General features: G+C 34.2%; 1 protein-coding gene across 1 annotated transcript in view; it reads left to right on the forward strand.

Annotated features, from left to right (window-relative positions):
* Positions 1 to 15987, forward strand: part of AGPS (alkylglycerone phosphate synthase) — a 122801-nt gene that overhangs the window by 41760 nt on the left and 65054 nt on the right. Inside the window, exons 8-10 of the mRNA XM_019739330.2 lie at positions 1384 to 1464; positions 13218 to 13343; positions 15409 to 15517. Coding sequence (XP_019594889.2) covers positions 1384 to 1464; positions 13218 to 13343; positions 15409 to 15517 — 316 coding nt within the window. The remainder of the gene's footprint in view (positions 1 to 1383; positions 1465 to 13217; positions 13344 to 15408; positions 15518 to 15987) is intronic.

Raw genomic sequence — 15987 nt, forward strand, 5'->3', positions numbered from 1 at the left:
CTACCAAAAATATGTTTGGACCCTTGGTAGATACAAGGCATACAATTAGCAAAAGTATGTAGTTGCTTCAAGAACAAGTCTACTGGGGGAGAAGATATATATATACACACACACACACACGCACATATATATGTGTATATAAATATACATACATACATATACATACACACATACATATCTATATGCATATATACATACATATAAGTTATTATAATATTAGGTACGATCAGATTACTGAATTCTGTCTTTTTACTTTATAGGTTAGTACTTCCTTTTGTTCAGCTACCATAAGACCAAAAGCCTGATTTTGCCACAGTTATATTGAAATTACTATTGTCATCTTTTCAGAGTATAATTATAATGATGATTTTATATAATGTAAAGCAAGAAGTACATTTGCATACTACATCTTATTTGATGTTTATCATAATCCTGTGAATTAAGCAGTGAAGTTATTTGTATGTGTTCAGATCTGGACTATAGGCAGGCTGTTATTTTCTTATCTACTGCATTCTTTCCTTTGTATTATTAATGAGACTTATCTGCATTACTTATTGCAATGAAATTGGACATATCAAAGTGCAAAGAAATCTCTGGGATCTAGAAGAAGATTCTATATGTTATCTGACTGGTAAATAGTAGGGGAAAGAAATCTCTTAATAGTAGAAAGCAATTCATCAAGATTCTATATATATAAATATTAGGTCAAATAAGAATGCTAAAAACATTTTTTTTGACAGTTACACATTTGTTAAGTTGAGCCAGATGATATTCAGTTTCTTTTCTGCAGGAGGCAGGATTGTGCTTTATTTTCTACCTGGGTTTTCTGGTCCCATTTTGGATTAAAAGTAAGGCAGAGATGCCATTTAGTATATTCAAATGTCTTTGTAGGTGTCTTTTTCTAATCTCATCGTGTCCATCTTCTGATATTCTTAAATTAGATATGATAGCTAACTATTAACAGTAGTGCAGATAGTATTTACAGAATGCCGAAAACTGGGTATGCTGATCTTTTTATGTGTAGTGTTTCATTTAATATTTATAGCAACCCTGTGAGTAGGTATTACTATCCACACTTCACAAATGTGGAAACACTAAGTGTAGACAGTTAAATAATTTGCCTAAGGTAAGAGGTAGAGTTTAATTTGAATTAATATCTGAATACAGATAGAATCTATGTTTTAAACCAACTCCCATGTAATGTACTGCCTTTGTTACTATGTCTGTCATGTTGTATAGTCAGGGACAAGTGCAGCTTTCTGGCCTTGGTAACTAACCCTACTTGCTTACTCTCGTGACTTGTTGCTTTGAGTTAGGAAGTTGTATTTCTTGACAAAATGTTAACAGTTCATGGAGATGAAACTTTTCCTTCCTTTGCAACAGAATCGAATCCTCTGGGTTGATGAGAACAATCTGACAGCTCATGTAGAGGCTGGCATAACAGGACAAGAGTTGGAAAGACAGGTATGTTAATTCTTTAAGATTTTCACAACTGCTGTGTGTTCGCTCTGTGAATGAAATACCTTTCACAATATATTCACTGAGCTAGTTTGTTCAGTTTCTGTTGTGGGTCAGGCATTGAGCTAGATGCTGAGGACACAGTAATGAATGAGACACCGTCCCCTACCCTTGGATAGCTTACATTCTATTACAACAGAAAGTTAGGTGAATAGACAATTATGATTCAGAGTGAGAATTGCTAGGTGGAGACTAAATGTGGGGTGTTGTGACTCATCAAAAGGGGTTAGGAGGAAAGGAGTTGGACAAAGACGGTATCACAAAGAACGCAGCATTTAAAATGAGACTTCAGGATGAGTGAGAGTTAGCAAAAAAGGAGATGGGGGGGAAGGGGGGGAGAACAATCCAGTTAGAAAATAGTACATGCAGAGGCTTTAAAAGCACCTTGCTTTGGGGGGCCTACAGAGAGCTGAATGTGGGTGAGGTCTAGTGTGTGTACATGGGAGAACACACATTCTTGGTGTTTGTATGTTGGGAGGTTGTACCTATAGTAGTGGGAAAGGATGAAGACAGGAAAACATGAAGAGATCAGATCATAAAGGACCTGATAAAGTCCGTTGTAGAAGTTTGAACTTTAGCTTTGTAGTTAGCTAGTTCTGGCTACTGTGTGGAGGAAGGATGGGGCACGTTAGGTGTAGGTTAAGAGGGTGCTGCAATGATTCAGGCAATTGCTGACAGTGACCTGAAATAAAGTAGTAAGAATGGAGCAAAATGGAACAAATTGGACATAGAATTCTCAGAAGTTGATGATAAATTGTATCAAGTGGGTAGATATTGACATTTGCTATTTATTGAACTTTTCAATGTTTAATTTCATTGAAAACTGGTCATCTCATATGTTAGGGAAACTCTTGGAGTCCTTATACACTCTATTTGGAACTCATATGAATTTTTGGAAAACTAAATTCTGGATTCTAAGCAGGTAATTATTAAAAGTATTGGTTCCTTCAACCTCCTCAAACATGATTAAGATTACTGTAACTCAGCTTTTCTAAACAAAAATAAGAATGTCACGTTTGTTGATGTACTTACTACTTTGTTCAACTTGGGTTACAGAGACCCTTCCCTCTTTTTAACAGGACACTAAGGGATATGTGACATGCTTATTGATCTTATTTTTATTTTTTTACTTCTTTCTTGGTAAAGAGTTGAATGAAGTTCGTATGCCAGTGAATAATTCTAGATGAAAGGCTTTGAAAAAAGTTATTAAACCGTTTATTGTCTTTATTTTTTATTTAATGCAGTAAGATACAGAGAACTGGAATAAAATTGAACATATTTGTTGAGGCAGTGTTAAAGATCTTCAATAAGTCAAGATTTTATATAAGTCAAGGTAATTAGATTTGTTAATTATTATAGTTTGTAATGAATTTCAGTGGGCAGAATAATAGTATTGATGGGGGGAAAAACCTGTATAAAGTCCTGTATTAGTCTTCCAATATGCCTGAATGAGGCATTACCAACATAGCAGTTTTTTGAAACAAAAGATGGCCTTTCGTGTCTCCAATTTTATATCCTTTATTATAGCGTTTGATGTAGTATTTTAACCTTTCCGAGTTTTCTTTTTTTTAAAAAAGGTTAGAATTAAAATTCAAGGAACGTATTTCCTTGAAATTTAAATGACATTTGCCTAGAGTAGGAACTTGATATTTTACGTACTAGTTCATTTCTCTAAATGTCAATACAGAACTTTCTTTTTTGCCTCTAGTAGGCTATAATATAGTTTCTACATCTGTTTGATCCCAGTTCAAGTTCTTCCTCATTAAACTTCTGTGTCCTTCAGTTTCTACATCGGCTGAGGTACCCAACTTAAAATGTCCCTCTTTTTTCCTGCTAGAAGTTTTAAAATGACACAAATATAGTACTTGGGTAGCACTGATTTTAATCTTTTTAAACTTGTTGATTACATTGATTGTGATATATATGAAGGGGGTTACTAATCTGTCAATTAATGGATTGTGGGGATTTGTTTCTAGTCTTATTAAATCTTTGACTACTTTGTTTTATTAGTTAATAGTCTGGGGATGTGTGACACTTGTTTTTTCCCACCTAGGGGCTCATTTCCCTATGCCTTAACTTCTTGATCTATAAAATGGAGATAATTCCTACTTCATAAGGCTTTTTGTTAGGATGAAATAAGCTAATGTAACATAAAGTACTTAGAACCTATATCATTCCACTAATTTTTATTAAGCACTATCTGCTTCATTCAAGCACAGCTAACTTTTTTTTTTTTTTTTAATTTATTGAGGTGACAATTGTTAGTAAAATTACATAGATTTCAGGTGTACAATTCTGTATTACATCATCTATAAATCCCATTGTGTGTTTACCACCCAGAGTCAGTTCTCCTTCCATCACCATATATTCGATCCCCCTTACCCTCATCTCCCACCCCCCACCCCCCTTACCCTCTGGCAACCACCAAACCATTGTCTGTGTCTATGAGTTTCTGTTTCTCATTTGTTTGTCTTGTTCTTTTGTTGCTTTTGGTTTATATACCACATATCAGTGAAATCACATGGTTCTCTGCTTTTTCTGTCTGACTTATTTCGCTCAGCATTACACTCTCAAGATCCATCCATGTTGTCACAAATGTTCCTATATCATCTTTTCTTACTGCGGAATAGTATTCCATTGTGTATATATACCACAACTTCTTCATCCATTCATCTATCGAAGGACATTTTGGTTGTTTCCATGTCTTGGCCACCGTAAACAAAGCTGCAATGAACATTGGAGCACACGTGTCTTTATCTCTAAATGTTTTCAGATTTTTGGGTAGATACCCAGGAGAGGGATTGCTGGGTCATATGGCAATTCTATTCGTAATTGTTTGAGGAACCTCCGCACTGCCTTCCATAACGGCTGCACCAGTCTGCATTCCCACCAACAGTGTATGAGGGTTCCTTTTTCTCCACAGCCTCTCCAACATTTGTTACTATTTGTCTTGTTGATGATAGCCATTCTGACTGGGGTGAGGTGATATCTCATTCTGGTTTTGATTTGCATTTCTCTGATGATTAGTGATGTTGAGCATTTTTCATATGTCTATTTGCCATTTGTATGTCCTCTTTGGAGAAATGTCTCTTCAAGTCCTCTGCCCATTTTTCAATTGGGTTGTTTGTTTTTTGTTGTTGAGTTGCATGAGTTCCTTGTATATTCTGGATACTAGCCCTTATCGGAGGCACTGTTTGCAAAAATCTTCTCCCATTCAGTTGGTGGCCTCTTTATTTTGTCAATGGTTTCTTTTGCTGTGCAGAAGCTTTTAAGTTTCATATAGTCCCATTCGTTTATTTTAGCTTTTACTTCCATTGCCTTTGAGTCAAATTCATAAAATGCTCTTTGAACCCAAGGTCCATAAGTTTAGTACCTATGTTTTCTTCTATGCAGTTTATTGTGTCAGGTCTTATGCTTAAGTCTTTGATCCATTTTGAATTAACTTTGGTACATGGTGACAAATAGCAGTCCAGTTTCATTCTTTTGCACGTGGCTATCCAATTCTCCCAGCACCATTTATTGAAGAGGCTGTCTTTGCTCCATTGTATGTTTTAGCTTCTTTGTCAAAAATTATCTGTCCATATTTATGTGGTTTTATTTCTGGGTTCTCAATTCTATTCCATTGGTCTATGTGTCTGTTTTTCTGCCAATACCATGCTGTTTTGATTATTGTAGCCCTGTAGTACAAGCCAAAGTCAGGAAGTGTGATACCTCCATTATTGTTCTTTTTCTTAAGATTGCTTTGGCTATTCGGGGTCTTTTGTGGTTCCAAACAAATCTGATGATCTTTTGTTCTATTTCTTTAAAATATGCCATTGGGATTTTGATGGGGATTGCATTGAATCTGTATATTGCTTTGGGTAATATGGCCATTTTAACTATGTTGATTCTTCCAATCCATGAGCACGGAATGTCTTTCCATTTCTTTGTGTCTTCTTCAATTTCTTTCAGAAAAGTCTTATAGTTTTCAGCATATAGGTCTTTCACATCCTTGGTTAAGTTTATTCCTAGGTATTTTATTCTTTTTGCTGCAATTGCAAAAGGAATTGTTTTTTGTATTTCTTTTTTGAGATTTCATTGTTAGTATATAGGAAGGCAATGGACTTTTGTGCGTTGATTTTGTAGCCAGCAACTTTACTGTATTCGTTGATTGTTTCTAATAGCTTTTTGGTGGAGTCTTTAGGGTTTTCTATATATAGCATCATGTCATCTGCAAAGAGTGATAATTTAACTTCTTCATTCCCAATTTGGATGCCTTTTATTTCTTTCTCTTGCCTGATTGCTCTGGCAAGGACTTCCAACACGATGTTGAAAAGCAGAGGTGATAGGGGACATCCCTGTCGTGTTCCTGAACGTAGAGCAAAGGGCTTCAGTTTTTCTCCATTAATTATGAGATTAGCAGAGGGCTTGTCATATATGGCCTTTATTATGTTAAGGTATTTTCCTTCTATACCTATTTTATTAAGTGTTTTAATCATAAATGGATGTTGTATCTTGTCAAATGCTTTTTCTGCATCAATTGATATAATCATATGATTTTTGTCCTTTATTTTGTTTATATGATGTATCACATTGATGGATTTGCATATGTTGAACCATCCTTGTGCCCCGGGGATGAACCCCACTTGGTCGTGATGAATAATCTTTTTAATGCATTGTTGTATTCGATTTGCTAGAATTTTATTTAGGATTTTTGCATCGGTATTCATCAGAGATATTGGTCTGTAGTTTTCTTTTTTTGTGCTGTCCTTACCAGGTTTTGGTATCAGGGTAATGTTGGCCTCATAAAATGAGTTGGGGAGTACTGTTTCTTCTTCAATTTTTTGGAAGAGTTTGAAGCACAGCTAACTTTAAGGAGTCCTTCTGCATGCCACAGACTCCCAAATTTATATCATCATCTCAGACTCCTTTTCTGAACTCTAGGCTTGTATATCCTGTTGCCTAGTTGATACCTGCATTTGCATATCTAATACACATTTTGGACAAAATGTCTAAGTGAACTCAACGTTTTGAAAATTGAATTTCCAGTTTCCTCCACAGTTTGCTTATTCTATAGCCTTTTCATCTCAGTTGTTGGAAATTCAGTTCTTGGGCTGCTTGGGCTAAAATCCTTGGAGTCATTTGTTTTTGTTTTGTTTTATAATAGTTTCATTGAGGTATTGTTGTCATCCAATATATTGCACTCATTTAAAATGTACAACTTGCTAAATTTTGATACATGATTACAACCATGAAACCATCACCACAATCAAAATAATGAACACATGCACCAACGCCAGAAGTTTCCTCTTGTCTCTTTAGAATTCTCTCCAGCCTTCCCTTGTCCTGTCCCTGGTAGTCAATGATCTGCTTTCTGTCGCTGCAGATTTGTTTAAATGTCCTACAATTTTATTAAAATCTAATTATGCACGGATTTTTGGTGGGGGCTGAGGGTATGGCTACTTTTACTAGGCATAGTTATTTTGAGATTCACTCATCTTGTTGCATGTATCAACAGTCCATTTCTTTTTGTTGCTCAGTGGTATTCCAGTGTATAGATACACCACTGTTTGTTTATCCATTCACTTACTGTTGAACACTTGGATTCCTTCCAGTTTTTGGCTGTTACAATAAAGCTACTGTGAACATTCATGTGCAGGTCCTTGGATGGACAACACTGTCATTTCTCTTGGTAAATATCTAGAAATGAAGTGGCTAAATCAAGTGGTAGGTATATGTTTACATATTTGAAAAACTACCAAACGTTTTCCCAGACTGATTGCATCATATTACATTCCCACTAGCAGAGTATAAGAGTTCAAGTTTCTCTAAAACCTCACCATTACTTGTCATTCTAGTAGATGTGTTATGGTATCTCATTGTGATTTTCATTTGCATTTCTCTAATGACTTCTGATGTTGAACATCTTTTCAAGTGCTGTTATGTTTGCCATCCATATATCTTCTTTGGAGAAGTGTCTGTTCGTGTTATTTGCCCAACTTGTAAATTGGGTTGTTTTCTTACTATTAAGTTTTGAGAGTTTTTTAAAAAGTGTGTTATGGGTATAAGTCGTTTTTCAGATACATGCTTTGCAAATGTTTTTCCCAGTCTGTGCCTTGTCTTTTCATCTTCTTAAGAGTCTTTTGAAGGGTAAATGTTTGTAATTTTGATGAAGTCCAATGTATTAATTTACGTATCGTTCTTCTGCTGTCATATCTAATATTAGGTTGGTACAAAAGTAATTGCAGTTTAAAAAATTTAAAAATAATTGTAAAAACCGCAATTACTTTTGCAACAACCTAATAGAAACCTTTGATTAACCTAGGGTTACGAAAAAGATTTTCTCTCATTTGAGTTTTATAGTTTTTAGTTCACGTTCAAGTCTCTGATGAGTTTTTTTAATTGAATATATTTGACATATGTTGTAAATTTGAGTTGTACAATGTGTTAATTTGGTACATTTATATATTGTAATATGATTGTCATTGTAACAATATTTGGCACCTCTATCCAATTCCATAATTGTCCCTTCTTTTTAGTGGTTGGGATAATTAAGTTTTGGTCTTTTAGCAAGTTTGTGATTGTAGTGCAGCATTATTGTCTATATTCGCTCTGTTGTGCGTTAGATCCCTATGGATTGTTTACTACTTATTGTAAGTTTGTAACCTTAAGCAACGTTGTAACCTTAAGCAACGTTGGTCTTATCCCTCTACGTCCCATCCCCTGGTAACTACCATTTTACTCTATTTTTTACAAGTTTGACTTTTTTAGATTCCACATACAATTGATATCTTACAGTACTTGTCTTGATCTGTTTTGTCTCACTTAGCGTAACATGCTCATGGTCCATTCATGTTGTCACATATGGCAGGATATCCTCCTTTCTCATGACTCAATAATATTCCTGTGTGTGTGTGTGTGTGTGTGTGTGTGTGTAATTACATCTTTTTTATTCATCGTTGATAGGCAGTTAGGGTCTTTCTATATGATGAGTTTTGGAGATTTTTGGGTTAATGTTTGCGTATGGTGCGACAGATGAATTAAAGTTCTTTGTGTGTGTGTGTGCATATGACTATCCAGTTATTCCAGCACTGTTTAGTGAGAAGTCTGTCTTTTCTTCACTGAATTGACTTTGCACCATCATAAAAAAATTTCTGTTGTCCATATGCGTTTGCATCTGGTTCTGGACCCTATGTTGTTCTTGATCTATTGTCTGTCTTTATGCCAGTACCATACTATTTGGATTATTGTAGCTTTATCATAAATCTTTTCCAAAGTTGTTTTGGCAATTTTAAGTACTTTGTATTTCAATATGCAGTTTATAATCAGCTGTCAATATCTGAAAAAGAAAAATCCTGTTGGGATTTTGATTGGAAAAGCATCGATTCTATACATCAGTTTGGGGAGAACTGACATCTTAACAATGTTGATTCTTCTGACTCATGAACATGGAATATCGCTAGTTTTTGTTTGTTTGTTTGTTTGTTTAAGGCATATAATTTCTCTCTGCAGTGTCTTTTGGTTTTCAGTATATAGATCTTTCATATTTTTTAAATCAGATTTGTCTCTAAGTATTATATATATATTTGGTACGACAGTAAATGGTACTTTAAAAAGTTTTCAATTTCTGAGTGTACTTTATTAGTATAGAAATACAATTGATTTTTGTATAGAAGATCTTATATCTAGCAACTTTGCTAAATTCACTAACAAGTTCTAAAAATTTTCTTGTAGCTCTCATTAGATTTTCTACATATATGATCACATTCTTTGTGAATAAAGACAACTTTATACCTTCCTTTCCTTTCTGTATGCCTTCATTTCTTACCTGCCTGATTGCACTGGGTAGTACTTCTAATACAATGTTGAAAAGAAGTGAAAGTGAACATCATTGTCTTGTTCCTGATTTAGGAGAGATGCAGTCAGTCCTTTACCATTAATTACGTGGCTAACACTAAGTTTCTAAAAACAGATGTCCTTTATTAAGTTGAGAAGTTCCTTCTATCTTAGTGTTACAGAGTTTTTATTAGGAATGGATGTTGGATTTTGTTAAATGCTTCTTGTGTCTTAAAGTGGGGAATGGGGTAATTTGTCATTTTTCTTTTCTAATATAGGTTTTCAGTACCATAAATTTCTCCTAACTACTGCTTTTGTGGTATCCTACAAGTTTTGATATGTCCATTTTCATTCATTTCAAAATATTTTCTACTTCCCTTTTGATTTTTCTGTTTGACCCATTGGTACTTACAAATAATTAATATAGTTTCCAATGATTGGGGGATTTTTCCAGACATCATTCTGTTACTGATTTCTGTATTAATTCCGTTGTGTTCAGAAAACATACTTTATATGACTTGAATTCTTTCAAATTAATTGATACTTGTTTTATGGCCCCCAATGTGGTCTATCTTGTAATGTTCCATGTACGAGTTGAAAAGAGTGTGTCTTCTTCTGTAAATGTCTATTAGGTCAAATTGATTCATATTGCTCTTCAGGCCTTTGATATTTTTTCTTATTTTCTGTCTACCTGTACTATCAATTATTGAGAGGGGGTATTAAAACATCCACCTATCATTGTAGATCTATTTTTTTCTTGCAGTTCTATGAGTTTTTACTTCATATATTTTAAAGCTCTATTATTAGGGGAATAAATGCTTAGAATTGTTTTGTCTTCTTGATTAATGAACCATTTTATCACTATGAAATGACCTTTTTTCTTTCTGATAATATTCTTTGCCATGAACTCTATTTCATCTGATACTAAAACAGCCATTCCATTTTTTTTGACTGTTGTTAGCATGGTATATCTTTTTCCTTTTTTTCATTCTTTTAACTAATTTGTGTTTTTATACTTAAAATGTTTTTTTTTGTGAACAGCATAAAATTGGGTCTTTCCTTTTTATCTAACCTGACAGTCTTCACTTTTTAATTGGGGTGTTTACATCATTTACTCTTAATATTGTTTATTGATATGGTTCTATTTAAATCTGGCATCTTGCTTTTTTGTTTTCTATGTTTACCCATTTGGTTACCCTTTCCGGTACCCTCAATTCCATCCAATGTTATTCACCTATTGCTTGAAGGACTTCTTTTAACATATCTTTACTGTTGATGAATTCTTTCTTGTTTGTCTGAAAATGTCTTTATTTCATCCTTTTGTTTTTTTTAAATACCTCTTCTTTTTTCAGGAGCAGTTTTACGTTTACAACAAAAAGGGAGAGGGAGGTTCAAAGATTTTCCATGTGCCCCACACATGCGTAGCTTCCCCCATTAACAATATCACTCACCAGAATGGTAGATAGTTTGCCAAGAATGAACCTACACAGACACATAATTACTCAAAGTCCATAGTTTATCTTAGAGTTAACTCATGGTGTTGTACATTATTTGGTTTTGGATAAATGTATAATGACATGCATCTATCATTATAATATCATACAGAGTATTTTCACTACCCTAACATTCTTTTGTGCTCTGCCTATTCATCTCTCTCCTCCCCTACCCCTGGCAACTACTGATCTTTTATTATCTCCATAGTTTGGCCTTTTTTTTAGAATGTTGTATAGTTAGAATCACAGATGTAGCCATTTCAGGTTGGCCTCTTTCATTTAGTAATATGCATTTAAGGGGTCTCCATGTCTTTTCATGGCTTGATAGCGCCTTTCTTTTTAGCGTTGAATAATATTCCATTGTTTGGATGTACCACAGTTCATTTATCCACTCACCCACTAAAAGACATCTTAGTTGCTTCCACGTTGTGGCAATATAGGAATAAAGCTGCTGTAAACATCTATGCACATTTTTTTATGTGAACGTAAGTTTTCAACTCCTTTGAGTAAATACCAAGGTGCCCAACTGCTGGATTGTATGTTAAGAGATGTTTAGTACTGTAAGAAACTGCCAAACTGTCTTTCCACAGTGGCTGTACCCCTTTGCGTTCCCACCAGCATTGTAGGAGAGTTGCTATTGCTCTCTATCCTTGCCAGTGTTTGGAGTTTGGCTATTCATATAGTTGTGTGGTGGAATCTCACTGTTGTTTTAATTTACATTTCCCTGATAACATATGTGGAGCAGCTTTTTATATTCTTTGCTATCTTTGGTGAGGTGTCTATTAAGGTCTTTGGCCAATTTTTTAGTTGGGTTGTTTGTTTTCTTATTGTTGGCTTTAAGAGTTCTTTGTATATTTTGGGTAACAGTCCTTCATCAGATGCATCTTTTGCAAATATTTTCTCCCAGTCTGTTGTCTGATCCTTTTATTTTTTTCCTCTAGTTCTGGGTAGTTTCCTCTCTTGTATGTACTTCTCAGCACTCTGGATGCACTTACAGAAATAGTTTAAATGTATGTTTAATGATTTGCTTCTGTATAGATAATGTGGAGATTTTTTCATGAGAATATGTGGAAACTCCCTGGTCAGTGCCTAGCTCACCTAAGTTCTCCATGAATGTCTTTTCTTTGTCTTCTCCTACCTAATTTTAGAAGATTTTAGTGACAGTAGTCTTTTGAGAGTAAATAATATAAATATAGATTGTTCGGGAGTTAGGGAAAAAATGTAATATAACAGTGATAATCTTTATTTTAACCTGTTCAGTCATGTATTTAACCTACTTACTTATGGGTAGTTATTAACCTCTTAAAATTAAATAATTGTATTGAATATTTAGTGCAAAAAGTCCTTTTATGTAACAACTGACATATTTTTAAACCTTGTTTTCCTAACAACAAAGCTAGAAAGGTAAATAATTTGCATTGCTTGTGTGCAAAAGCTAACAAATTATATTTAACCTAATGGGCTCTCAATTTTTGGATTACAACTTTCATACCATACTTAAATACATGAATACAAACCTAGCTGACATATTCTACATCTCTGCGTGGCTTACTTGAAAAATAGAAGCAGTTGCCTAATGATTGACTATCAAATGGTCAACACAGATTGATGGGCTTGAGTGCAGTAGACAGTGGGTATGCAGATGGTGGTATCTGTAGTGTTTGACATGCGATGACTGAGCCTTTAAAATGATTTCAGTGGAATGGCTTTGGTGGTGTTGCAGTAAAGGGCAGCATTCAACCTCAGGTGCTGTGCAGATGGCACAGCCTAGCTAATATAGAAAAATGAGAAACAAGTGACTGTTTAATGTACAGGAATGCATGAGCTGCATCACAAGTACACGGCAGTATTACGTGCAGGAAGCCTAGCCAGATGGCTGCACATTAAAACACATGACTCCTTGAGAGAATTAAGTACAGGCAATTTGCTTGGATTTTCTGCAGGCCTGCTGCATATTATATTAGGGTAGGGAGAACAAGAGATTAAGGGCTTTATTTATTGAAAGTGTTTTGGTGAAGTTGGCAGTTATTTAAGCATATTCTGATCTCCGTAAGTATTTAAATGGACTCTTTGTGGGGAAAAAAAAAAGTAGGGAGGGTAGTTGACTTTAAAAATAAAAGGATATAAGGAGTACAATTGTCTAGTGAACCTGTGGAAAATTCAGCTGTCTTTTAGACCACGGTTTTCAGTTTTGTAAAGTTTTCCTCTAGGCAAAAACTTGAAAAAATTTTTGGACAAGTATGATAAAATTATTTCTTTTTCTATATAGGTTTTAATGGGTCCAAATTCCAGTGACATATGGGAATTTTAAAGTAGGAAGAATTAATGTGTTGAGTGCTGTGTGAAATGGGACCATTTTCACTAGTAAAACATTACGTTTTTGTTTTTCAGCTTAAAGAAAGTGGTTATTGTACAGGTCATGAACCAGATTCCCTGGAATTCAGCACTGTGGGAGGATGGGTCTCTACTCGGGCATCAGGCATGAAGAAGAATATCTACGGCAATATTGAAGACCTGGTAAATGTTTTCTAGTTATTGTAAAATATTTGATTAGCATATAGAGATTATCATACAGTGATCAAAGCCTTTAACGATTGAGTTGGATCGAGTCCCCCCAGAAGTATACCCCTTTTGATTGTAGTAACATGGACTATGTATAGTGGAAGCAGTTGAAAGACACAACCGTGGTCACTGCTTAAGGGTGCTCCTTTTTAAGTGACTGACCTTTAAGCTTTGTAGCTGTTTCATAGTACCTGACTTACAAAATGTATAAATAGTTTTTTGTAAGCCTCATGGAGCCTCGGTCTTCAACTCCAACAAGATTTTAGTCAAGTTTGTTTAGGTGATCTTGTCATTGCTACATCTTTTGCCTTAGGAGATTTTACGTTTCTGGGGAAAACATTTTTTTCTATATGGAATTAAGGGTCCCGAATGAAAAGGTTGTAGTAAGTGGCAGTATGACCTCTAATTTAGTTTTATGTGCACACCATTTTGTTTTAGCTGATCTGGTGCCAATGTTCTAGGAGTAATTGTGAGAATAGTGTATCTATGGGCATCCTAGTAAGGATTTAGGTATCATTTGTTCCATTTGGAGCTTTTCCAGTGATTCGTTGTGTGACCTTGTGCTAATTGGTTCACCTTTCTAAACTTTAATTTCCTCCTATGTAAAATAGAATAATGATAACCACTGTGTAGAATTATTATAAGAAGTAAAGAACATAAAATGAAAGCTAGTAGAGTCCCTGTTGTGTAGTATATGCTTCATAAATGTTAGTTCCCTTATCATCAATATTTTGATAACAACTTAAAATAAGTTTAATTTATGAGACTGTTAAAGTGATGCCCCTAACATTACTCTTAGAGCTAGTTAGCTTCGCTTTTCAAATCTAAAGTTTCAACATTTTCATCAATATCTCCATTGCTAGAAATAGCAAATCTTTAATGAAAATTTTGGTTCTTTATAGTTAACACCCAGTAATTTAACACGTTAGGTATCTATGTTATGAACACTTTTTAAATGTGTACATTATCCTGGATCAAGATGTTTATACATTTTTCAGTCTTTGGATCCTTACAGCCAAATTGCTGTACAGAAATTCTGTGCCAGTTGACATTCCCACTAGCACTGTGAGACTCTTTATTTTATTGGACTCTTTATTTATATTTTGTCTTTTAATTTTTTATTTCTTTAATTGCTAGTGAATGTAAACTTTTAAAATGATCTCATTGGCAATTTCTATTTCTTATTTGTACATTGCTCATTGATGTCTTCTCATTTTCTTCAACAATACATAGACTGTTTTTATTCATTTGTCCAAAAGCCATTCTAAACGTGTGTTGGATTTTTACCTCACCATTTCTGATTCAGACCTCAGGAGCTATTTCTGAGTGACCTCCCGCCCCCAGTATACTTACTCTCTCGTCTGTGTGAGACATATCTCATACATATATCACACACGTCTTCTCCCTCTGTTTAGCTCATTCACTGGGTCTCCCTCTTCATCCCAGTTTTGACGTGATCATAATTAATACTTTATTCTTTTCACTTTTTCCTAGAAGTGGACAGATTAGGTAAGTTGGAGGAAGGGATAAGGCAAGAAGAATTTTTTTCTTGGAATTCTAAGCATCTAGAGCAGTGCTTGATATGAATAAGAGTGTTTCATAACTATTGTTATATAAGTGAAAGAAGGAACCCATTAAAATATGACCATTGCTTATTTTTTTCGTCCTTTAGTTCTTTGCCACATGGATAGACTACATTTGGTTTAAAGAAATGTTTTTCAGTTCTTAAGATGATGAATATACCTAAACCAATAGGAGTCATAGATTGATTTGTCCCTCTTTTAAAGTTTATTAATTTATTTTTAGTGCAAGAATTACTAAAAGGTATTAGAATTCTGAAGGGCATCACCATGTATCACTTAACCCAATATTTAAAAAGTAGTGTGTGTGTGTATATATATATATATATATATATATGTATGTATGTATGTATGTATGTATGTATATGCATGTGTGTACATACACACACAACATTCACTGACAAATGTGTAGAATTTACATCATGCATTGTATTAAACAGGTGGTTCATATAAAAATGGTAACACCTAGAGGTATAATAGAAAAAAGCTGTCAAGGACCTCGTATGTCAACAGGCCCTGATATCCATCACTTCATCATGGGATCTGAAGGTAAATATAACTGCAAATTTATTATGAAAAACTACAGGTTAGTGACTCAGTTTTGTGAAAATCTGTGATGTTGTGATATGATCTTTGAAAGAAAGACATGTTTTATATATTTAAAGAATGGTGATTTTTAAAAAGTTTTATTACTTTAATTTAGTACTTCATAAAGTTTTTATTATGCGAACATCTTATTAAACTTCCTCTTACATTTTGCTTTTTTATAGTTTTAGAGACAGCTTGGTCTTTTTGGTTTTATTTGATTTTTCTTATAAAGTTTTTAATCAGTAGTATTAGGAAAGGTAGTTGTTTGGGTTTATAACAGTTTGCTTTAACATTTTATACTATAATATCCTTTAATCTTGTCTGAATAATTAGGGAGAAAGGACTGATAAAGTATTGTTTTATTGTCTTTCTATAATTATATCTTTTGTTACTGCTATTTGATTTTTTTTAAAAGTGGAATTTAAAATTCC

This window comes from Rhinolophus sinicus, linkage group LG01 (genome assembly GCF_036562045.2).
Source record: "Rhinolophus sinicus isolate RSC01 linkage group LG01, ASM3656204v1, whole genome shotgun sequence".
Classification (NCBI taxonomy): Eukaryota; Metazoa; Chordata; class Mammalia; order Chiroptera; family Rhinolophidae; genus Rhinolophus; species Rhinolophus sinicus.